The 25,078-nt window shown below is 40.5% G+C and overlaps 1 protein-coding gene across 3 annotated transcripts in view; it reads right to left on the reverse strand.

Annotated features, from left to right (window-relative positions):
* CERS6 (ceramide synthase 6) overlaps positions 1–25,078 on the reverse strand; it is a 133,575-nt gene that overhangs the window by 11,470 nt on the left and 97,027 nt on the right. For 2 of the 3 annotated variants that reach the window (XM_075756744.1, XM_075756745.1), the window contains exons 6-8: positions 21,585–21,677; positions 14,590–14,718; positions 11,449–11,555 (exon numbers count right to left, since the gene is read on the reverse strand). In XM_075756744.1, the coding sequence (XP_075612859.1) occupies positions 11,449–11,555; positions 14,590–14,718; positions 21,585–21,677 (329 nt within the window). The remainder of the gene's footprint in view (positions 1–11,448; positions 11,556–14,589; positions 14,719–21,584; positions 21,678–25,078) is intronic. The other variant, XM_075756746.1, reaches the window with a different exon arrangement.

Here is a 25,078-nt window from a genome sequence, read left to right on the forward strand (position 1 = left end):
TTTCTAATTTATTTATATAGTTCACTTTTTGTTAAAGGTGGGCACAAGGTCTCGGTACATCTTGTCTGCCACACTGTTGTGGCTTAGCCCCAGCTGGCAGCTAAGCACCACATGGCTGCTCGCTCACTCCTCTTCCCCCATGGGATGGGGAGGAAAATAGGAAGAAAAAGGTAAAACTCGTAGGTTGAGATACGACAGTTTACTGGGACAGCAAAGGAAGGAGAAAATAAGAACGACAATACTACTAAAAGAATATACAAAGCAGGTGATACACAACATAATTTGCTCACTGCCCAGAACCCAATGCCCAGCCTGTCCCCAAGCATCGATCCCTCCTCCCTGGCCAGCTACCCCCTTATATGCTGAGCATGACATCATATAGTCCCTTTGGCTAATTTGCCTTAGCTGTCCTGGCTGTGTCCCCTTCCAGCTTCTTGTGAAAATTAACTCTATCCCAGCCGAAAACCAGGACACACACAAAAGATGCTGGGAGAATTAATTAATTAGCTTGTTTGTAAAAGACTATGGACTACTTGCTTAAAAGACCCCATAAAACTGACAGATTTTAAAAAAATATCACGGAGATTCACACATAAATGAAGAGACAGTGGAGTGTGAATGCACACATATGTACACATATTGATCAGCCATAGGATGATAAAGCAGCTACATTTCATCACTAGTCAAGATTTATCTCTGGGATTTAGATCTTGATTGAAATCTAATAGGACTTCATTTCCCAGGCTTAGTTACTTATAATGACTTATAATGACAATACTAAGCTAAATTTACACAACAGGTGACCTGTAACACAGATGTTTCTGCACGGGAGACTTCAGATGAGTTATCCAACTTTTTACCTGAGAAGGGTATGAAATGATATGCAAAATACTCATTAAATCCAAGAAACTTTCGTCTATAGCACTTGCATGTCCTGGAGCCCCAAAGCTGCAGCACAGCTAAATATTTAATTATAGCAAATCCAGTACATAAAGGGCTGTACTGCCAACTTCTTCCTCTTCTGAGTTTTGGCTCGGCCAGCTGCTGTTAGGACTGTGTTCTGTATCACTGTTCTGCTCTGAACAGATGCTTCTTAGTTCTTGCTGAATGAAGAACCAGCCAGTTTTCCTTTTCAAATCCTGCTGTCTCTTAGGTTTTCAGTCTCCCAGAGTAGGACTTATGCTAGTAATTAGTGTACAGCAAATGTGAGGGGAGCAGCAGAGACCCACTGTGAACTGAGAAGAGTCAGATGAACCAGTCAACCACACAAGCATCAATGAAACAGGGAAGGAAGGATGGGGGAAGAGAGAGAGAGAGAGAGATGATCTTTCAACAGCATCTCAGATGATTCCTCAGATTTTTTGGTTGGTGATGCTCATTACCCTCTTCTTTTAGACAGTAAGTTGATGAAAGATCTCCGCAAAATGCAGCGGCAGAAGGGATATCAACTTTTAAGTCAGTATTCAGAGCAACATTAAATCCACTTTTATCAGTGAAACATTAAATCAATTTTATCGGTGAGCTCAGTATCATGTGGAGTTCTGCTCACCCATACCAGCCCCACATTGGAGGATTTCCTGACATGGTGCTAATACACGCTCAGCTGCTGTAGAGAGATGGGTGGCTCCTGCTCTAACACTAATTGGGAACAATACCTCTTTGCAGAAATCACGGCCCTGCCACTGAGACTGTTATTTTAAGCCCTGTGTAGATCAACAGGATTTCCAATTACTTAACTAAAATGATGGAGCAGGCACGAAATTATTCACGTCTGATGTACTGTAAAAGAGACTATTCTGATCAAGCTGTCACTGTCCTGGGTTCAGCTGTGCTTTTCTCTTCACGCAATTCCTTCTCATCAACAGTTACTGCCCATTAACTGATTCTGCAGTCACTGGTATGAATAATAGTATTTCCACTCTTGTGGATAGAAAAAACCAAGAATACAAGGTCAGAGACACCTTCACAATCCAAGCTCAAACCTCAGGAGAGTCTTTCAATAGACATTAGGATATGGAGAGAATTCAAATTTCCTAGCAGAATGTAATTATACTCAGCAAAATGTTATAACAGTAATGTGTTCTGGCAAAATGCTTGTGTAAAGGCCTGTGATCATAACACAGGCACAGAGAAACTACATTATGCTAAGAATGACACTTCCAAATCTGAAAATCTCCAGGCATACATAAAATTTTTATATGAACAACAGAGAATACATATCAAGTCCCATTTGCCTAGAGTTCATGTTATTCTCCAAACAGGAAAGGCATTTGTTATAAACTATAGGAGGCCAGTTTCCAATCTTTGCAAAACAGGGTATTGGAGAACAAAAAAGCCTTCCCCATGCCCCTTCTGTTGACTAAAATGCAGAACCTCTGCTCAAGGAATATTTCTTCCTCTTGCTTTTGGAGCACACGCTGACACGCTGCCTTGTATTTAGCTATATGCAGACATTTTAGGAGAAAAAGATTACCCAAACTTTCTGTAAATGCAGGAACTAAACAAAACTAGTTCAAAAAGTCACAAAACATCACAGAACAGCTGCAGTCAGTTCTCTGCCAGGTACCCAATGTTTTTCAGGTGGCTTACATACCATCAATAGTAGGAGTACCACACTTTGGATTCATTGGTCTAGTCCTGAGAATATGTCCCTAGAGTAATGGAATAATTTTAAAATCCACAAAAACTACACAGTTTAAGGAAGTGTGGTGGCACAGTGTGTGCCAAGGACTCATCTTTCAAACAAATGACTCACGTATTATGGTCTGGATGTGGAAGAAATGCCAAAAGATGTGGATGGGGAGGGAAAAAACCCACCGAAACCCCAATCAAGTGTACCTTTGCCCTGCCCCCCCCCCCCAAGTATCATAAGAATTTCCTCCACATCAAAGTCTGGGAAATTAGCCTTAAACACCTTTCATTTTAATCCAACTTTCTTAATAATGATCTCTACTTTCATGGCTATTACGGGTCAAACTATGCCAATGTGCAACATTGATGAAACCAACAGAACATGTTCACTTACATGGGTGCTGGGTTTCTCCCAAAGTGTTTAGCCACAATGACCTCCTCCTAGCTGAGCACTAAGAAGACTCTTCACTTTGAGAACTTCAAATTCCCATGGTCAGTCTCTTTTTCCCCACCCTCTCCTTCCTGAAAGTGATGACACTTCAGAGATTTGGGGAACTTCAGCTGACTACAAAGCAGCTTATATGGGAAACTGACTACCATGGCAGAAGCAACCCTCAGTTCAACCTCATCAGGTCATTCACACTCTCCAGTCACCATGCCTTGCTGAGCTGATGTAAAAGTGGCTAACATGTCTGGCCACAAGAAAAACACCAATGCTGCTTCCCTTCCCCCGAGACATTTACACTCATCAGAATAATTCTGAGAAAAAAAAGTGCCACAGCAATGGTTTCTGTTCCGTTTTCAATCAGAGCACAGGTTTTAGAAAGAACATATTTCGTAATAAAAGGAGGAAAGTAAGAACACTGACTGAACAGCCTATCCGTGACAACAGAAAGCGTTATTACAGCCACAGGGTACAGTCTATGGAAACTAAAAATGAGGATAAGAATCAGCTTTGGAAGTCTGACGAAATCCTTTTTCATATAATTTTTTCCTGTTGTGATCACATGAAAATCTTAAAAATGGAAACACTGAGCAAATGCCACTTTTTGTTATTTACACTGCACATTTGCAATGGTGAATGACACCTGTAACCTTTCCATTTCTTATAGCTTCCCTGTAAATAGCTGGGTCGGTATTAACCTGGCACTCCAAACACTTCAGCTTTGCTTCATGTAGCACTCAGAGGCCTGAGTTCACAAAAGTTGTAAACAATTTGAGGAAATAAAATAACCAGGCATTAGAAAGGGCATCATCAGGTAACATTTTGTCAAAAGCAGATGGGATGACAACATTGTATATGCTCTGCTAAAAAGCTAAGACAAGAGTTGTGAGTAAATTTATGGAATTAAATTAAACCTTCTTTTTAATCCATAAATTGAAGTCTATGAGTTCTTCAAATATACTGCAGCTTGCCAAAAACTTTATTAAATGCTCTTGATAAACTGATGGGTTATAAGTTGCTTGCTGAAACTACAAAAAGCCTGAAATATAAGCACATTAGATAATTTTTGTTAGTTCTACAGCATCCACTCACTGACAGCATGAATAACATCAGGAATCAAATATCTTGGATCAAAGTCATAATTTATTCCTTCAATACCTGCTACCCACAAACAAGTTAGATTGTGCTCTGGTTTAGACAATATTATGAGCAAAATGAGCTTGAAACAGTGTCAGAAGAGATTTATTTTCTTAATAAAAAAGTTATTTATTCAACAGAACAACCAGAGATGTTTGTCCAGCTCCATACATAATACTAGCCAGGCTAGAAATGTTTTCAACTGACTTCAGGATCCAGCGAGAGTAAAACTATCACAAAACACTGCGTTCATTCAGAGTCCAGACAAGGTCTGGGCAGTTGGGATTTATCTGGCTACCTAAATTCTTACAGTGCCAAGTAACTGACCAGGATTCTTGCTTTAACTACTGCCTACGTATTGCTTTGACATAGTAGGATGCTTTCTAAGGGTAGGTTTGAGCTTTCTGTTTTACCAATATGTTCAGAGGAACAAAACAGGGTGACTCTGCTGGGGTCCACATGCTGCCTTCCCACAATACACATGCTCCAAGGGCCAAACAGGAGAAAATGTGCCAGGAAACAAAACCAGCATGAAAGACGACTCAACTTCCCTGCATGTTAAGACCTGTGCAAAACCAGTCAATATCAGCTAGAAAAAGAACAAAGCCAGGAAAAAGAGACGTTCAGCAAAGCTTTGCAGCAGCTGCTACTCACAGGGGCTCTGCGCTGCCCTATTTGTAACTCAAGCTGCAAATTTTCTCAGAGAGAAGGTGATTCCAGGATAAAAGAGAGACAACAGTGCAAACTGGCAATACTGGATCACTGTTTGGAGACCTAGGGTGTGTATTAACAGCATGGCTATATCCCACGCTATTGTTCAACCAGTGATGAAACTCGGGAAGAGCTATTCAGCCAGTCATGCAGAGATGAGAGAAAGACTGCTAATAAGTAACTGGGTTCATTACAGCACACCATGGTGAACAGAAGTCAATTTTAACTCAGCGAGGATCATGCCATGCTTGTCTGGTTCATGCAGATACTCATTGTCATGAAAAGGCAATTAGAAATCAGCCATGAGCCACTCTACGTACTCTCATGAGCTTTAAAAATGAACGAATAACAAGGAACAAAGTTGTTGTTCTGAGGATTGGCAGACCCATGCTTATATAAGATTTGTTGGCATAAAAATCCCATTTAGCAACCATACATTGCAGCTGATGAGGAGACAGGCACCTGAAACAGCTTTGAGTTGTAACAGTGAGATATCTTTTTTTTTTTTTGACAGAACCTTTCCAAACAGACTCACAAACAGAAGATCCAGTTAAAACATACCTACCAACATTAAACAAGACCATACCAACTAACCAAAGTGGTTGACTGTCTGTCCTCAGACAGTAGTGTGGTACAGTAGTCCAGGCACTGACAGTGTCTGAAGAGATCAAGGACAGGAAGGCATACAGACTACCTGGATTATACCAAATTTGCCTGGATGAGAATTTAGGGGATGGCACATGCAGAACATGACCTATGTTCTTTATAATCAGCTTAAATCAGGCTTTCATTTACATTTGTACAGTTAAGCCATTGTTTTACATTTGTCAGTGCATAAATGTAATATGCATGTGCTGAGACCTCACAGGTCGCATGAATGCCAACGCCGTTTCCCTGCTTTCTTGCCTTTTGACAGCAGTACTTGTCAGCACCACTTCCCTGAAACCCACTTTGTTCTACCTCTCGTACAATATAACTGATTATAAAAATAAGCAAAAGTAGTGAAAACTAACTGCATACTAGTACTAGTCAGAACAACCTGAAAGAACCTGAGCTTACCCAGCTTGGTGCCTTCACCTGGTAAACATCAGCCTAGCTGTCCTGGGAGCCTTCTCCCCTTCTTTCAAATCCTAAAGTTACATCTGTACCTGCAGTTTCCTTGAGCTATCTTATAAAACAATGAACAGGGTTAGTAACCTTGTATCTCCCTCCAAGCCAACCACCTTTCTTCCACTGAAATTCCTGGAAATACCCTGGTTCATTGTCACTCTGTGAAACCAGTTTCAGATGCCAAACTCTTCACAGCATTAGGAGATTTATTCAAACTGCCCGGTCAGAAAAGCATGTATTTCAGAAGAATAAGCAAAGTGAGTAGCCTTGGGTCTCCTGTATGGCCCAGACTTGGGGAGTTTCACAGTCCTCACAACATGAACTCTGCAGCAAGCAACGAGCAAAGAAAGACTGGAAAATGCAGTGCATCACCTTCTTCACTCATGTCTCCTGGAATGGAAGATGCTTGTTTGCCCTCTGCACACCTCAAAAAATGATTAATACTATTACAACCCCAAGGAGTTTCCCCTCCTGGATAGTGAAAGAAAAACAAAACAACAGCAAAAAGCAAACCATTCCTTTATCAATAGAGAGAAGACTATGTTCATGTAACTACAGCAAAAACAAACACTTGAGGCCTGGGGAAAAGGAATTTCAAGGGTTATTGAAATAAAGATAGATGTGAGATAACTGCTTTACCCAGCCTGTTAAGACTAGCCAAGGGCTCACATAATTTATATAAATTCTTTAGTCTGAGATTGCTTCCATTCTCCCTACAATCCTGTATCACCTGAGAAGGCATCATCTTCCCCCTGACTCATGGAGAGTTGTGCTTTATGTTGTAATTTGCTAGAGCAGTGATTATGCGCAAGTGAGAGAATTTCACAAACAAAATGTCTTGTCAGTGAAAATAGCAGCTTTACTCCTACATTCACTTAGCAGCAGGAGGCAGAAAGTGTCCTGGGGTTTTTGAATTATTACTGAAATGAACTCCAGATGCCTGCAGAAAGACTGCTAAATATATACCTAATTGCCAGTTTCTTTTGTCTTAGCCCCGCTGCTAAACAACCTTCAAACAACAGCATTTGATACATTCTAAATTCTTTATTAGCACCTTTATGCAAAATTAAATGGCTCTTGTGCAAAGCCGGAGCACAACAGCATGCCAGTGCTTCTTAAGCGATGTCTCTGGAAGCCCGTCTTGGGTATTCGCCCTCCTGTGTGGGGGAAGTTTTCTTATAAATTACAGTCTTCCTTTTACATTACACATGCACCAATTTTATACCTCTCAGTTTTTATGCTAGAAAAATTTGCATATTTATGTAATATTAATCAGGGACCAAATTTTGCTATTTTGAATATTCAGCAAAGGAGAGCAAAACTATGCTTCCTGGCCTGCTGCCACTCCAATGACTCATCTTTGCTGACATGCAAGCTAATGGGGGTGAAGATTTAGAATTGTTGTTTCATACAGAAAAAGGATTTGGGAGAGACAAGCTCATGTGTCCCATGCTTCATATCTGCTAACCCTGACTCCCACATGCAATGCCCATAGTACAGCTGAGAACTATGAAATTGCCTCTGGGCTCTGTGATTATAGGTGTATGTAAAGGGTAACCATTAGGAGTACATACATCAAGGCTTTGGTCTGGAAATAAGATGGTCTTAAAAATGAAATATCATACAAACCACACTGAACTATTTGCATATTCAAACAAATAAATGTGTTCTTTCATTGATTAAGGGAGAGGACAGGCAGAGGGATTGCCAGTGTAACCACTCCATCTGCGACACAGGAGCACACGGCACACTGACAGCTGCTCATTCCCATAATATACAGTCCCTCTGCCTTCACACGTCTATGCTGATCTTTTCCATCTCAGCATCAAACCTCACCACAGCTGTAGTCTGCTGCCCTCATTAGCCCAATATTCAGTACCAAGGGAGTTGACATCAACAACAGAAGCTGCTGTGCAGCTCTCTTGCCTTTCTCTCTTCCCAGATCCACTTGCTTTGATTTTTACCCTGCTTTCAGCACACTGGGCCAGTGCTACTCTATAAAGCAGGGTTCAGACAAGTTTCAACGTAAAGTGGCATGGAAGTGCTGCTGTCACCTAACACACACGGAAACGGATGGGCACATCCAGAACACCAGCACAAAATGCCACAGCTGTGAAGCAGGGCTCAAGTTTTGACACTTGCTAGGTAATTTATCACTGTGCTGGTAATCTCTTCTGGGACTCCACCAGTCAGACAGCATGAGGTGTGTATTTCACAGACTTCAGCTCTGATGATACCTGAATCCCACTAGCCATGTCAAGCTAGCAAGGGCTTCCTGTACAGTGTGACACTTGGCTGCAACACTTCACAGAAATCACTCCAGACAGCATGAACCTCCAGTTTCTGAGCTTAAGTTCCAGTTATAAACACAGTGATATTTTAAACACTTCGGGTTGAAAGTGTGGACTTTCCAAAACTTGACTACCATAGTAAGGATGTAAAGGATGGGAAAAGCTTGACCTTGCTGATTTTCAGATGTCTCAAGAGAAAAAGCATATTGGGCAGCTGCTTCTAGTTAAATGTGTGAAGACTAATGACTTCCTTCAAAATCGTGCACTCTGGACAAAATTGATCTGCTTTTTGTTGACTATTCAGCAAGGCAAGCACATAGCAGTGATCTGGTAAAGTCTGAGTTTGAATAACAAAAAAATGTCAAATCAGCAGTTCCTTTTTCGCCATTTCAAACAATACAGAGGGAGGTTTAAATGCTGGAGTCACAGCTAAACACATAAGGCAGCTCACAGAATCACAGAATGGCTGGGGTTAGAAAGGACCTCTGGAGGTCATCTGGTCCAACCTCCTGCTCAACCTGAGTCACCTGGTTGCCCAGGACCATGTCCAGATGACTTTTGAGTATCTCCAAGGATGGAGACTCCACAATCTCTCTGGGCACCTGTGCCAGTGTTTGGTCACCCTCACAGTGAAAAAGTGTTTCCTGATGTTCAAATGGAGCCTCCTGTGTTTCAGTTCATGCTCACTGCCTCTGATTGTGGCCCTAGGCACCACTGAAAAGAGCCTGGCCCAGTCTTCTTTACAGTCTCCCTTCATATATTTATTATTTATATTTATTTATATCCTGAGCTTTCTATTTTCTGTGTTAAACAGTCCCACCTGTCTCAGCCTTTCCTCATGCGGGAGATCTCCAGTCCCTTAATTGGTCTTAGTGACCTTTCACTGGACTGTCTCCAGTAGCTTTGTATCTCTCTGGTACTGGGAAGCCCAGAACTGGACACAGTACTCCACATGTGGCCTCACCAGTGCTGTGTAGAAGGGAACATCACCTTCCTCAATCTATTGCAGCCCCATGATACCATTAGCCTTTACCACAAGGGCACATTGCTGGTTCTCGTTCTACTTGGTGTCACCAGGACCCCCAATTCCTTTTGTGCAAAGCTGCTTTCCAGCTGGGCAGCCCCCAGCATATAGTGGTGCAGGACTTTGCAATTCCCTTTGCTGAACATCATGAGGTTCCTGTCGGCCCATTTCTCCAGCCTGTTGAGGTTCCTTCCCTCTGGATAGCAGCACAACCCTCTAGTGTATCAGCTGCTCCTCCCAGGTTGGAACATGAGCAAACTTGCTGAGGGTCCACTCTGCCCCATCATCCAGATGATGAATGAAAATGTTGAACGGGACTTGACTCAATATTGAGCTCTGGGGTACACCACTAGTTACCGGCCCCCAACTAGAATTCATACCACTGATCACCACCCTCTGGGTCTGGCTGCTCAGCCAGTTTTCAGTCCACCTCACTGTTTGCTCATCTAGCCCATGTTATCAGCTCCTCCCTCAGGAACTTCTGGGAGGCAGTGTGGAAAGCTACCTTCCCTGAAGCAGAGTCATGTACTGCAGTCTCCAGTGACAGAATTGCACTGGTGGAATTAGGTCCTCCCTCCATTTCTCAATATAAATCAGCATGCAACAGGCGGATGAAATCCTACAAGCAAGAGTGCCACCATTTTTCCCATCTGAGATCACGCAAGTAGAAAAACTAGCTTACTTCATTTACAGCAATTGAGTGAATAGCCAAGTTAGTTTCAAGGAAGGACTGAGAAAAGGGAAGCAAAGCTGTTTAAGAAACAAGTAATTGCTCCCTGGAAAAAATAACAAGTATTTTTAAACATGCAGTTTGTCCATCTATCCATTTTCTCCTTTTGTCATGGTCCTTCACTAACTCACAGCGCAGTAGGGACCAAGCATTATCACATTATCTTTGGAGTCATTAAATGCTAAATGAGACTTCTACATTGTACCATTAAGCAGAGCTGATGACACAGCTCCCTAAGGGCACCTTGGTCTTATCCTGTTTGCATTAACGAAACCCCAAAAAGATATCATTATAGAGGATTTGAAAGGAAAGTGTGGCAGAGAGGTTGATACTGGCATCTGTAAATCCTCTGCACGCTTACAGAAGGAGCTTGGTGGTAATGTCTCTAAATAAAACTTTGCAAAGGGCAACATTTCTGGCATTTTTGATGGTTCCCAAAACCAAAACTGTCACTGGTATCTTCTGATGCAATGACAGACACCTCTTGCTCTCATAGGGATATAGAGATTTGGGTTATTTCTGTTCATACAAGAGAAAGGGGGGATCCCAGACACAAAAGAGTAAGGTCAATGACTTCTCCCAGCCCTCCCTATTATAGGGCACGGGTTACAGAGACACTCGACTGGGTTACTATGCTGAAGTATATCAGTGTATTTCCTAACTAGCCAGCTGCCTTCTGGATGCTGAAGACCCTAGCTAAAGAATCAAACATCTATGTCCTGTTTGTGGGGGTGCATGTCTATATACCTAGAAGAGAATGTGCACATGCAAGCAGCTGCCTTTGTCTGGGAAGAGGTGAGATTACAGTAACACCTGTGTAACTACCTTATAGATGTATGTATTACACAGCTTCCCCACGACCCCCAATTCAAAGGAGAGGTGGAAAAGGAGTAGCCTGCAGTATTGTGATCTGCATGGCAATAACATCCTTATACTGATATCACTGGGCCACACTTTCCTTATCTCACTGTGTTTTTCTTTAAGCTGAACATGTTCATGAAGTGTGCACTGAAAGCTAATGAGAAGATTTTAGCTTCAAGCTTAGCCTCTGGTCAGTGTCTTCGGTGACTATTATTTTATTTCTCCTTGCCAACACAGGCAACCAAGGGCTAACCTGAAGCTATGTGGTCTCCAGCCCACTTCTACCACTTAAAACCAGCAGAAGCCCCGTATATTTCTTGCCTAGCACACAGTAAACACAATGGCACTGTAGCAAATACGCTATTTCAGCACCTGGTTATGTCTGAAACTCTCGTTGGTGCTTTGGGAAACAGAGTAATGTCAATGAATTGTGTTCACTTACGACATCATAGTTATTTCCAAGCTTGTTTGATGCTTAGCATTTGAGGAAAACAATGTGCTTACTCACCATAAGGGATATATGCCAAGCCTACTGACAATGAAGACAATGGCAAATGTAAGGAACAGAAGGTCACTCAGTTTTTGACACTTGCAATAGTTTGCCATTTTGGCAGCCTGTAAAAGAAAGAAATGTCTGTTTACTTCTGTGAGGACAACTGAGTTCTCTTGTGTTGTGTATAAGCTGTAAAGAAAAAGAAATCAAATTTTTATGAAATCGCTAAGATTTTCATTGAGCCACCTCACAGTGACCTCGTAACTCCTCTCCACCATGCAGGTGGAAAATGTCTTCTCAGAAAAAAACACAGACTGCATAAAACCAGAGTACATCTGTCATTTCTTCCTTCCCCATTCAATTTCCTTACTGAAATCCTACAATTTCAGATTCACAATACTCTTCCAAACCTTTTATTAAACTCCATAGTGTTTATGCTGTCCTTGTCCCCAACCTCTTTACCTACCTACCTGTCTCTCACTTTTCCAGTATGCTCCACTTGCATTTTCAGCATTCATCCATCCATCCATCCATCCACCCATCCATCCATGTTCTACCTGCCCCATGCTCTCTGACTCTCTAGTGTTGCTATATATACGCTTTGTCTCAAATACTCTACTGTGCCCATATCCTGTCTTCTATACAGCATCTCTTCTTCCTTTCTGGCTTATACGGAACAGTTTCTACCTCTAAGATGCAGCATGTACAAGCAAGCTTAAGATGTCTGTGCTGCTTCCACAGTTTTCATGTGTGTAAGCAGTTACTTATTTTAAAACATCTGCTTCAAGGCAGGGACAGTCTTTATGCTTTCTGTCAAATGCATCCCAAGTCACTGCACAACAAAGTACATGAAGAGCCTGATTTAGTGTCCACTGAAGTCACTGGGAACCCTTTCAAAGCCCCCTCTGAGGGGTCCTGTATCTGGCTCCCATATTGAAAGGATGCTTACTTGTGCAGACTTTCCAGAGGGCTAAAAGGGAGCAAAATTACCACAACTATGCATATAGAATACTATTCTGAATGCAGAATTCAAACCAGAGAATTGCCTAAAATGGTGAGAGGCACTCTTGCATTCTGCCTGATTTTTTTGGTATGAACACACTGAACCTGAAAGTGCTCAATGATCATGTCAGACAATCTGGGTGCCAAAACCAATCTGCACTTTTGGATGTTACATAACTTCTGCAATGTTTCCATTCAAAATCTGAATATAAAGAATATCCTCACTAACAGAAAACAAGAAGCTCACAAAATATGAGGAAAGCCACCAGTGCTGCAAAGAAAACATAACCCTTCTGAACTGGCCCTATATTCTATAGTGGACACAAATGAGTTTCCTAGCAGTTCGTACTCACAGTCTGTTTTAAGGAAAAGAGAACACCTTGGTGCCAACATGCAAAGCAGAAGAGTTACTAACACCTTGATTTTCAGATGACTGAAAGTTCAGATAGCAATTTTGGATGTATTTCCATGGTGGCAGTCTAAAAAAGCTGGTTTCATAATGTGTGGAGCTGACATTGCTATAGCAACTTGTAGTAGTATCATGACATTTCTCAAAAACAGTACAGCTGTTGGGTCATCAGTTCTCAAATAACAAATCTACAAATGATATTGATAAGAAGGACTACAAAAAACGAAAGAGTATGTTGTTGGATGGAACTGGGCCACCTAAGACAATACAATTTTCAAAGCTTAAAAACCATGACTACAACTGAGTAACACAGCTCTTCCAGATACTCTTGCTAGTCTACTTAAATACATTTATTTTACGGTGCAGCTCTCTGCCTTGGTCTGACATGTCCATTCTCTGCTCTTTTAGAAATGTGTGTTAGGAGATACCTGGAACCTGACAGAAAGGATTCAGGTTGAACTGTGAGCTACGTGAGGCTCATACACCAAAAGCATACCAAATTGGCAACTACTCATATCCACACACTGGCATCAAAATTGTCAGAGTGTTCATTAGTTGAAGGTGAGAAGTCTCAAGTTTCCCAAATAGGTGGGATTTTCAGTGCTTCAGCAGGTTAGGTTACAGTGTTTCCAACCCACAAGCTTGTACGCTGTCAAGTACATCTCTATGGTGGTGAGAAAAGAGGAATGAAGAAAGTTTGGGTGAACCCACAGGTAGCAGAACGGATCTACACACATTGCTAAAATAGAAAAATGAACTTGTAATGATGCAATTACTTCTAACAGGAGAAATCCAGATTCTGTGTTGCTTTCTATTTTAGGCAGTCATGTGCCTTCTAGATTACAAAAAGATTAAAAAATAAAAACAGATTTACAGCACTATCAAATCAGAATGGCAGAATTTTGATTCTGCAATAGGTGACTCACACAGTGTGACTATATTCTTGCATAACAGGATCCCTACAACTACTTTAGTAAAAAATGTTTCAGACAAAATAGTTATTAACTTTGGTTTCATCCTGATGGAGAGTTCACAGACAGTCCAATCCCAGCATCACACAGCGCTGTCTAAAAACTGATGCAGATACAGGATGACAACACCTCTAAATTGCCGCTATGGAAGTTACAGACCACCTTGACTTAAAAAGAATTTCAATCATCACTTCTTCTCCAAAGCCAACTGTTTAACACTGGCATCTGGATGCAGAGGCACAGGCACCTGGAAAAACCTGGGGACCAGAGGTGAACTCAGTGCCGGCACACAGAACAGTTACTACATTGTCCAGTAGCCTCTGCTCAGCAAAGCACAGCAGAATCAAACTATGACACCTTGACTTTTTCGGAGGCAGGGTTCTTGCCCCTCACATCACTTCACAGGGGTCAAGAACCAGGAGCTTCTATCCAACAGAGTCCTCACCTTCCAGATTTTGCAACTTTGAGCTTTTGACTTTAACATGTTATATTTAAAACCTGTGTGTAACCCTCCCAATGCATTAACAGTCTCTGCTCTGTACAAGCAACTTATCGAGGGATAAAACAGCCTAAAGTCACAAACATGCACTGTTACAAGTACAATATATTTCAGCAAGGAAATAGACTATGGTAATCACCATTACCATCTTGAAACTGGCGTCTTTGCTTAAGAAATATTGTTTTGAACAGCAAATAGATTTTATCTATTGACATGCTAGCTCTCAGAATAGTGAATACCATATACAGACACTGATGATATACGTGTTATCTCACCTCTAGGACAACATCAGCCGCATCATGGAGACATAAGGTCAAGGTTCCCACTCGTGTCAAATTGGTTACATATGAGAAGGTTATCAGGGTGACTGTTACAATGTGATGTGTAAACATGATGCCAAAATCCTAGAGCAGCAAGAGGCAGGGGGAAAAAAAAAAACCAAAAAATAATGAACCAAACAGTGAGATTCAGTACTTTTATACAAAAATGGATGGATGTTTTTTAAACCCAGCATTATGGTGATGTTACATAAGGATCCTGCTACATAAGTGCATTAAATAACCTGCTATATATTTCACTTACATGGAATAAAATAATCATTGTACATTAAAAAAATGCTAGGCAATATTATTGAAAGCTAGGCAATATCTACACTTCTCAGTTCATAGTAATTTAACCTAATGAAGTAAACATTTGCAGCTGAAGTTACTTTGAAGAGGCATATGTACATACAAATCAAATTACACCATATTTCTTATACACCAAGCAACATACAATATGCAAAATAACAAACCATTCACAAGACTTCAAATAGCTACAAAAGAACAGGAAACCCATTTCCACTGCACTAGGAGTTATCAGCAGTCACCTGCCAAGCACAACTAAGAGATTTCACAGAGCTGAGAATCCCAGCTCCAGTTTTTTATGTGTTTGTTTTTAATGAATCTGCTTTGTCTTCACACTGTAACAAGGTCAGAAAAGTCTTTAAATGAGCTGGTGCAGCTCCTCCTACTCAGATCTGCCTCCCAAATGATGCAGGTTAGCTGGTCTCCAGATCAGTAACTGAGTTATTTGGCCAGCAAGTAACTGTTACTATTGAAAAATACCAGGAGTGGTGAAGCTTCTGTAACACCACATTCTCAGAAACACACCAAGGGGCAGGCAAAGCAGAGAGAACAACCCGTCTGCCTGGCCTAGGCTCCCAGCCTTATTATGGACAGAACAGGACCCACAGAGCTGAGATTCTTCTCTGCAAGGCACCAAGTCAGTCAAAAAGAAGTCTTGCTGGAGTTTGCTGAACTACCCACACAGCTTTGAGAAAGTGCTATCAAAACCCTGAAGAAAAGATCACAGGCATGATTTGACTGGAGAATTTCTCCATGCATCAGGTGCAAAGTTACTACCACAGCTCTCAGCAGATCTAGCGGCTCTCACACAGGGCTGTCTGAAGGGAGGGATCCAGGCAGTCAGAAGCACCGGCTGCTCCAGGCAGCCTGCTGGCCAAGCGCCCTGGGAGGTGGCATTTGGCTTTCTGGCAGCTTTCGTGGGCCAGTCATGCTGAGCTGTGGTAGACTTCAGCTAAACGGCCCACAGCAGAGAAACTGAAACTCAGACCCTGCACTCTTTAGAGAGGCCCTGGTTTGCAAAGGGCCTGAAGGTACGCATGTCAGGCAGGAGGGCCCTACGGAAAGTGCTGGTGAGCTCCTGCTAACACAGGGTCAACTCCAAAAAGGCAGCAGCTACAGCTGCCGACCACACTCTCTCTCCAGTGCTGGGAAAAGTAACTGCTGAGTGTGACTGTACCTCTCTTTGGGGATGCAGGCACGTAGCAGGCACCACTGCTTTCAGAGATGCGCAGTGCCGCTGCCTCTCAGTACCAGCACTTGGCTTCACTGCAATGTACACCCGGAGTCCATGCAAAAACCTGCAGCTTGAGCAGTCTCACTAACTGAACAGGGACAGGACCTCCTCCCAGCCTATCACCTTACGTTTAATGCTATCAGGTGCTACAAGGTCCTATTTTTACGCAAACTCATCAATGGGCATTGCCAGTATCTCCCAAAACAAACCTGAGAGGGGCAAGGGGGTGGGAATAAAAGAAAAAAAGAAAAAGACTAAAAGCAGAGAACTGTATCCTAGTTTGGTATACACCCAACATTTCTCAGCCAGGTTATTTGGTCCCCAGGAGTGTGGAGCACAATCAAATATGTTGAGCAGTCATCTCAAGCCATTGCTCTAAATCCATTTTCTTAAAGCAGACTGAACAAAAAAAAGAATTAAAGGCTTTTTCCTTTTCTAAGAGTCTTAAGGAAAAGCAGGGGTATGGCATCTTAGTCATTTCAGTAACTACAAACCTACACACAGGGTCCATTTTACCACGCCATAATCACAACAGCAAAGCACCTACCTTATTTCCTGGGATTAGAAGTAAGCTACTAGCTTGCCATATGGCCATACTGCAGCCTAGCTCTTTACCCACTTCAGCTGTAAATGCTATGGCACTGTTCTTCATTTTCCTTCTAACTGCAATTATGTTAGCACGTAGGCAGTCCAAATGGGGGAAGAAGCAAAGTAGAAAATTCTTGTCTGTTTTTATAGCTGACACATTCATGTTCTACAAATACGAGATTTCTAATCCCTCCTGGGAACTCTTCAAGGCATTCCTGACAATATGGATTATTCCTAAGCGGCCATAATGCTCTCGGGCAACAGTCTTCTGCACTTCTGCATGAATCTACTTACAGAAATGCTGTCCAGGAAACTCCTTCTCTGATAATGTTTCTTAAAAGAGACAGTTATCTGACTCTGCCAGCTCTGAAATTGAGATGCTGGACTGACCTACTGAAAATTTTTAGGAAGAAGTAGCAGTGATATAAATAAGACTACTTTTGTTATTTTGGTCCTTTCTTGCCTGTTTATGACATTTCTTTATGTCAGTAATTAATAATATGCTTTGAAGATGCTACCTATTAGATTTTAATTACACATAAGGGTAATGAATACATAGAAACTAATGGTACGAGTCCCCATAATGTCAAGTGGTACTTGTGTTCCCAGCTTACTCCAGCACTTTCAGCCATACACAGCAGAGCAGCAGCTGTACAGGAATGGGCTTTTTCTTTTTTAAAATGTATTTCAAACTGTATTTATATTTGTGCAAGATGCATTGATTTACAGCAGATTTGTAGCCTCCACTTGTAACTGCTGAAAGATATCATGTGCCTGTGTCGTGAAAATACGTGGCTAAGAATAGGAGAAAGAATCTACTCCTGGCACCATCAGTGGGAAGAACACAGGGCAGACAATGGAGAAATCCCATGGGTCTCAGCTTGTAGACAAGCCCTCTGGAGTCAAAGCCTCTGCTACCCATGTTTGTTTAACATGACACACTCACTGACGGATCTGCTAAGTGGCGATGGAGCATTAGTGCCACTGAAGGGCAAAATCATCTTCATTAGTCACTCCAGCTTCTGGAAATGGGCTTCAACAAGGAAGGGTGTGTCACCAGCTAAAGGCTTCAACCGTTACAATTCTAGTAAAGGTCTGCAAAATGTACCCAATCTAAATTCCTTTCCTCTGAAACAAAAGAAATCAGCCCTGGGACTCTTTTCACTGAGTTAGAAGAAAGAGATCTAGGATCCAGACTCAGTGAAATATACAATAATTTTCTAGAATCAAAATGGAATATTCAAGAAAATTAGCAGCTACAGATGATTTTATTTTGGGAATGAGTCAACTGTCATTTTTTTTAAAAAGTAAAACACAGAAGCTCTAGGAATTGCCAAATGCTTGGAACTAAAAGGTGTGAATACACAGAAAGGTCTCCTAGATCTTCTACAAACCTGTTAAAACACTCACTGAGTAGAAATTTTATACATTCCCTTAAATACACCAATCAAATGTTTTTCTATCAAACAATACTTCAGGTATCCAGAAAGCATGTAAATAAATCTCACTGCTTTTAAAAGTCATCAGAACCTTGTGAGAGTACAAAATTCCCTGATTTAATTTTTTTCTCTGTGTTTTACAAAAAAGAGGAGCATGGGAAGCTGGACTAGGATGATAAAAAACCAAATCATACTAGGTTGCAGTCTTGGAAAATGAAAGCGCTTAAGGGTAGAACATCATTACAGCAACATAATATGTATTTATGAAGCAAACATGCCATTATAAAACTGTAAAAGTAATCTACTTAGTTCGCTGCCTTAATGCCAATAGTAGGTATATGCAACAACCTAAATAGTTTGCTCATACCTCATCAGCCAAGCAAAGATAATCTGGTGGAATTTATAACACCTAAATAAAGATAAACAGGTATTTGAAAGTCAGCAAACCAACTGGAAATCAGTTTAAAGTCATGAATTTGCTATTAGAGAAGAATAAAATGGAGGTGGAAAACAGCAAGTACATTTCTCTTGAGCAACAGTGAGTAAAAGACCAGGGCTGGAGCTAGGCCAGTGCCGAGTGCCGGTGCTTTCGAGAAGACGTACCACAACTCACCTTGAGAGAAACCTGGCTATGTAAAAGCAGTTGGCTGAACTCCTGCAGTGCACAAGGCTGCCAGGGCACTTTTGATCAACCCAGACTACAACACAGCCACTGCTGAATTTAAAGTATCTAAAACGATAACGAAGACTTAGATAAAATTATTCCTCTCACTGTAACATGAAAACATCAACAAGTTTCTCAGGCTGAGAACTCTTCATCTGCTCTGTATAAGCTGTCATGAAGTATTACAATAGTGTCTGATATTAGCTAGCAAATTTCCTGCTTCTCCCAGTTAAACAGAGCCTTATTTCATATGGGCACCATTTCACACATTGCGTATCGGGTACATTGAGAGGTTTCCACATTTTTAAACTAAACTTGCTCTTTAAAAGAAAACTATTATGGTGCTGCAAGAGCTGGTGTCTCTGTCAAGCTTATATACATTTTGTCAACTACTGTAAGCTCCCAGTGCTAACATTTTTCAACTCCTGGGTTTCCTTGACAGCTTGCACTCACCCCTGGCCACAGAACAGTTTTACTGTGTGACACCAGTGCACGGCCACATTTCTCCAGTCTGATCTTTCTAGTTATCAATTTTGCTTACACTACAAAAAGAACTGTCTCCACTGTCCAAACTGGTCAGTGATCTAATAGGTTATTTATAAACCCGGCATTTCCATTGTCTCCATTATAAGCAGGGTGTTTATAATGACAGGCTTTTGACTCGCTATCACAGCACTGCAGATACTGTGCTCCTGCTCTCTGCTGGACACTGGTTATTCTCAGACACGGCAGCTGCAGGAAACACTGCTTTGATCTGATCCTCTGGGTTCAAGCACCGCAAATCTGCAGCAGGGGTGCTACTTTGCTGTTAGCGATCCACTTCACCTCCATCGCCCATTCTATTTCCAAAGTAGGCTGCTGCAAAGTCTTTCTGGTAACAAGTCATTTATACATAATTGAGAAACAGACTTGCAAAAGATTGTTTACTTGCACCTGTACTACGGACAGGATCAGGCTTTGGCTCTGGGCTCACCAATGGGAACATACTCTCCAGGTGATGAGGGAAAAAGCTATAGCATTTGCTCATGAGATATATTAAATGAGAAAGGTGTTACTGATGCTCCCAATGACCCTTTTCAGAAACGCACTTCAGCACTGAACCTCGATGCTGTTCAGGTTGCCTCCAAATTACTTTTCATGTGAGCAAAGCAACTAGTTAGGAATCAATTAAATATTCTTTAAAGAGGTATTGTACTGCAAAATTGCAGTACTGTTGCAATTGCAACACTGCTACATTTTCCTCTCTCTCAAGAGGTACACTAAGAAAATAAAATATAACCAATGGCACAGTGCAGAGGGCTCAATATGAATGTAAGGGGACTGATTAGACACAATACATTTCTGCAGCAATAACCTGAACAATTCTGTAACATTGCTGCGGAGGTTTGGTTTTGGTTGATATATTGACAAATGGCTATTCAGTATTGCTGGGACCTGCAGCTTACGTATATTAGTCAATGTTACTCAATTTAAATTAATCTCCACTATCATACAGCTCCGCTGAGCACTGTTTTTCCTGCATTACTGTTTTTTGAAACAGTGAAGTTGCACTCATTTCAAGCCCATGATTAACAGAATGCTTAGCCTCTACAGACAATGCAAGCAATGGATTCACATGTATTCATCCTAAATTGGTTGTTTTGTTTACAATTTGCCCTCCAATATGGATTTAAAATTTGTGGATGTTTTCTTGAGATTTCTACTTCTGGAAAAATTTGGAAATTCAAACAAAGAGGTGTTTATCTATAAATGTAGCTCTGACACAAGACTCCCAGGAGCACATTGTAGTTCCAAATAGCAGATAAATTTATTCAGGACATACTGGACCCTTCATTTATTCTTTTCAGAGTTATGCTCCTGCTAAAACTCTAGTAAACAGGGATTTTTCCATTAGCATAGCTTATAATCATTTAATTAAATGACAGCAGAATGAGGCATTTAAAAATATTATAGAATCCTTCCAAATGTTTTAGACAAATAATTTTGCAACATTAGAAAAACCTGCAAGAATAGCTTAATGGACTGTTATTATAGAATGAACTGTTGTGCTGCCTGTTCTGCTATGGACTAGCACTCTTCCTGGAGAAAACTTAGATGAAGGAATATGGAACAGGTTGCTACTGATACTGGAAAAATGGTTTTATCTGGCCAGAGTTTTGTTTTCTTGATTAATAGCCCCTTAATGGCAATGCTCAGCTATTTGAAATATCATAACTGTAAAGGTAAGATTAAATGTAACACCACTTTTTAATATTAAACATATCCCTGTTTTTACCATCCCTTTGTAGAATAAATCAAAAGCCCTCATAAATCTTACCAAAGTGATACTGTGAATTTATGAGGTAGTCTTGCTCTGTCATTGATATTTTATCATTTAGCTCTTAGAAGAAACAGTACATCTACCAGCTACTACATGTTCAATTCCATTCAAGTCACTGTATGAAAGCAGAAGGTTTTTTTTGGCTGATGCTATCTCCCCTTGAATATTTTATAACTCCAGACTCTTCTTCCTATATGCAGAAAAACCCCGTATCATAGTAACATGGAACAGAGTAAGACAAGCACTTCAACACCAGTTTCTCAGTGACAAATATCTTCAAGAGGTTGTGACTAGAAAGAACTGTGTTTCCAGTTCACTGCACAGGTAATACAGGTATTCCTCAAGTAAAGAAATAAATGTGCTTAAAGCTTTCATTGTTTTTAGTCTCATTGCTCTTACCTTTCTTTTGATGTCAATGAATTGAGAAAACATTAAGGACCAGTAGAATGACAATTCAACTATGTAGTAATAATGAAGGTCAGGCATCAGTGGCTGAAAGATGGAGATGAGAAAAGGTTAATAGAGTCTAACTGACATTACAGGCAGCTGAGGTCTAGAGGAGATATGTTTAATCACAGGGGGATTATTGAACTATACATAAGCATTCTATGTAAGAAAAATGATGATGGTTGCCTCTTTCAAACTTTGATGGCTCTAGAAAAATAAAGCTCCCCAAACTACCCTCCTCCTAGGTTTTAATCTTCACAGTATTATAATACTGTAATACCAAAAAATTATGTTATGTTGTCCGTTTGGAACCTAGAACAAGCTAAATTCTGAGTACTCCTAAATCTGTTTTGAAAGATTACTTGAAACATCTTGCTGTACATCAGTAATGTGGGTTTAAAGCACAGCAAAGAAACCATGCTAGAGTAGATTAAAGTAATGCTAGCATACAATCTCATCTCATCTGCTCATGATGAAAATGTTGTGAGCTTTAAACAGGGCTCTTTGTAATACAAAATCCTACTTTTAAAGAATTTAACCATTTTCTGGGAACATGTTAACATTTGGAAAGAAGAAAATAAAATAAATTTATCCATCTTGTTTGACATACAGCATGGTTACAGATGTTTAAAAGTAAAAGAAATAAAAATAACAAGACACATAACTCATGCACAACCAAAACCAACCTGGGATAACTTCAAAGAAGGTAACTGGTGGCACACACAGGCTGTTTAGCACCCAACTTAAGAGAGCCAGTCCTATTGTGCCTCCCTGCTAGTCATGTCTTCCATCGTAATGATAGAGGGGGGCCCTGGCACAGGAGGAGCTCGTGGGGGCATCTCCTGAGGGATCAGATGAACCATCTCTAGAGCAGTTTGCACTGGCACAACCATGCATCCAAGCGGGACATGAGCTATTTCCATTGGCAAGAGGCACTTCAGTTGCTTTTCATTCCCATCCCCTTTTGCAGACCAGTTCTTTGCAGCTGAGAAACAGTCCTTAGGTACCCACTGAATGCTCTGTGTGGGTTATTTAAATATAGACATTTGCTTATGCTTTATGAAAAATGTGTACACTCAAAATCAATCTTTCAAAGCCATTTCTTGGGCCAATATAATCCTTTTCTGATTTAGTGAGACTGCCAGTAAGCTTTTAATTAGGTGTAATTAAAAAAAGGGAAGAGAACATGAGCTAGCAATGAACTACAACTATTACACTCATTATTGCAAGAGAACTCACTGGGGAAAATTTCTAGTAAAACAATTAAGATTGTCAGCTGCTTTATTAACAATAGCATTAGTATTTCTAAACCCATATATAATGATAACATAGGGGAATTCTAAGGATATCATGTCTTCCCTCCACAAAAGGATCAATAATGTGTGTTTAACTTAGCTTAAATGTTAGGTTTCAGCTCTCCATTGACTTAACTTTGATAGGACTAGTCTGTGCTTATGGGTAGAGTTGTCACCCAAATGATCCATTTGACTATATCTACGGTAAGTCCAGCTGGATTTCTGCAATACTATGTTGAGTAACGTACAAAGGATTTGTAGTAAACAAGACATTAGAAATTTTACCTAGTTAAGGAAAAACAAAAATTGAAAACCCAATATTTAATCCTGATTAGCACCCGGTAGACATTTTTATCTCTGAGACAATGATTTTGATAATTACTTTTATTTGATGATTTACTTTTGTTGGACCCTCTCCACTAGCAGCATGATTTTAGATATAGTAAGTTTTGTTGTCACCCTCTAAAAGTTGTAACTAACTTTCTAAATGACCTCTTTCTTCTGATAAGTCTGGTAAACACACGTTCTTTAACCAGTAAGATTCATGGTCTTATGTCACAAGTAAATCTCTTCTTGCACAGAAAGAGTAGAAAATAGGACTGAAAGGCACCAGTGACTGCAGCCATATCAATTCTGACAAACGATTATTCCTAAAATCTCTGAGGGATGAAGATTCAACACTTCCCACATTCAATTTCTTCTGTTGCTTCCCTAACGTTCTTCACTTCACCCTCCATTCCTTGGGTGGAATTTAAGTCATTATTTCTTCTGAGGCTAAATGACCAAATTCCTTCAACCTTTCTCACATCAGATTTTGGGTCATTCTTGCTCAATTATCCCCACTAACTATTTCCAACAGGTACACAACCTTCAAGAACAGTGGCACCCAAACCTAAACACAATTCTCCTGTTCAGTCTGTCCAGGGCTTTTCACTTTTACAGGGAATTCATGCATCTTTCAGACAATACTCTTCTTCATACTTTCTGGCCTGGCAGTGAGGGCTTTTCTTTCCCCTCCCTGCGCTTTAGGGAAAAGAAAAAAGAAAAAAAAAGAAAAAAGAAAAAAGAAAAAAAGGAAAGGAAAAAAAAAGAAAAAAGTAATATGCCTTAGACAGGTTAGACTCCTTAAATTGCAAACTCTTTGCTGAAGCTTTTGGAATTCACTGTCAATTATATTTGGATAGCAGCTAGCACAATGTCTCAATCATCCCTGTTGAGACTCCTGGATGCTGAATTTAAAACAAAACCAGAACTAAAACCCAGCATTTTAATGAAGCTTAGGTTTAGAATTAGAATTCAAACTAAAAAAGCTACCAAAAGTTATCTTCAGAAGTTATTATTTTGAAGATCATCTTAGTCACATTTGAAACATTTGTTACCTTTGATTTATAACAAAAGGAAAAATTATACTTCACAACTTTAATCTCTTGTTGCCTCCTGATATACAAAGGGTATTAACAAAACAGGTGGCTCTTAGCTTTCCCGAAAGGGATGCTAAAGTCCATTCCTAGTCCATGTACATGATGATACTTCTTCCTTGAAAGGACTACCTTACTGTTATTATTAATAATAATAAAAGGGAGGATTTATTTAATTCCCTGATCCTCACAACATCCATGTTGTAAGTTACTTCTATCAGACCAGGAGGCAAAATGAGGCAGTGGTTCAGCCAAGGCAGAGCTCAGGAGTTATCTTGTCTGGAAAATACATTAAATCCTTTAGAGCAGGTTGACTGCTCTGTTTAAATACATCCCATGCTTTAACAACTATGTCCAGTAGCACAAACTAATGGAAAGCACAGGAGAGGTTTCTCAAAGCTCTTTGGGTATGCAAACTTTGGAAGCCACTGTTCAAACAGATAATGATAGAAAAAATTTCTACCCTTCTCCTTTCACTTGTCCTGCTCCATCTTCCCCTGGCAGAGAATAGTTTCTGGAGTTATAGGGCTACAATTAATCCTGGTATTATTGCAGCATGTGCATGCCATTGAAGCGAAGCAACTACGTTGCTGTGAAAGATGGCCAGAACTTGGACCTAGGAATTAAATATTCCTGGAACTAGTTAAAACCTTAGCAGCGCAGTAAGGAATAAATATACTGTTATTGTTCTTTTGAAGATTGATTTAAGGGAACCAAATTTCAAACTCGAGCA

Source organism: Balearica regulorum, chromosome 6 (genome assembly GCF_011004875.1).
Source record: "Balearica regulorum gibbericeps isolate bBalReg1 chromosome 6, bBalReg1.pri, whole genome shotgun sequence".
NCBI classification, from domain to species: Eukaryota; Metazoa; Chordata; class Aves; order Gruiformes; family Gruidae; genus Balearica; species Balearica regulorum.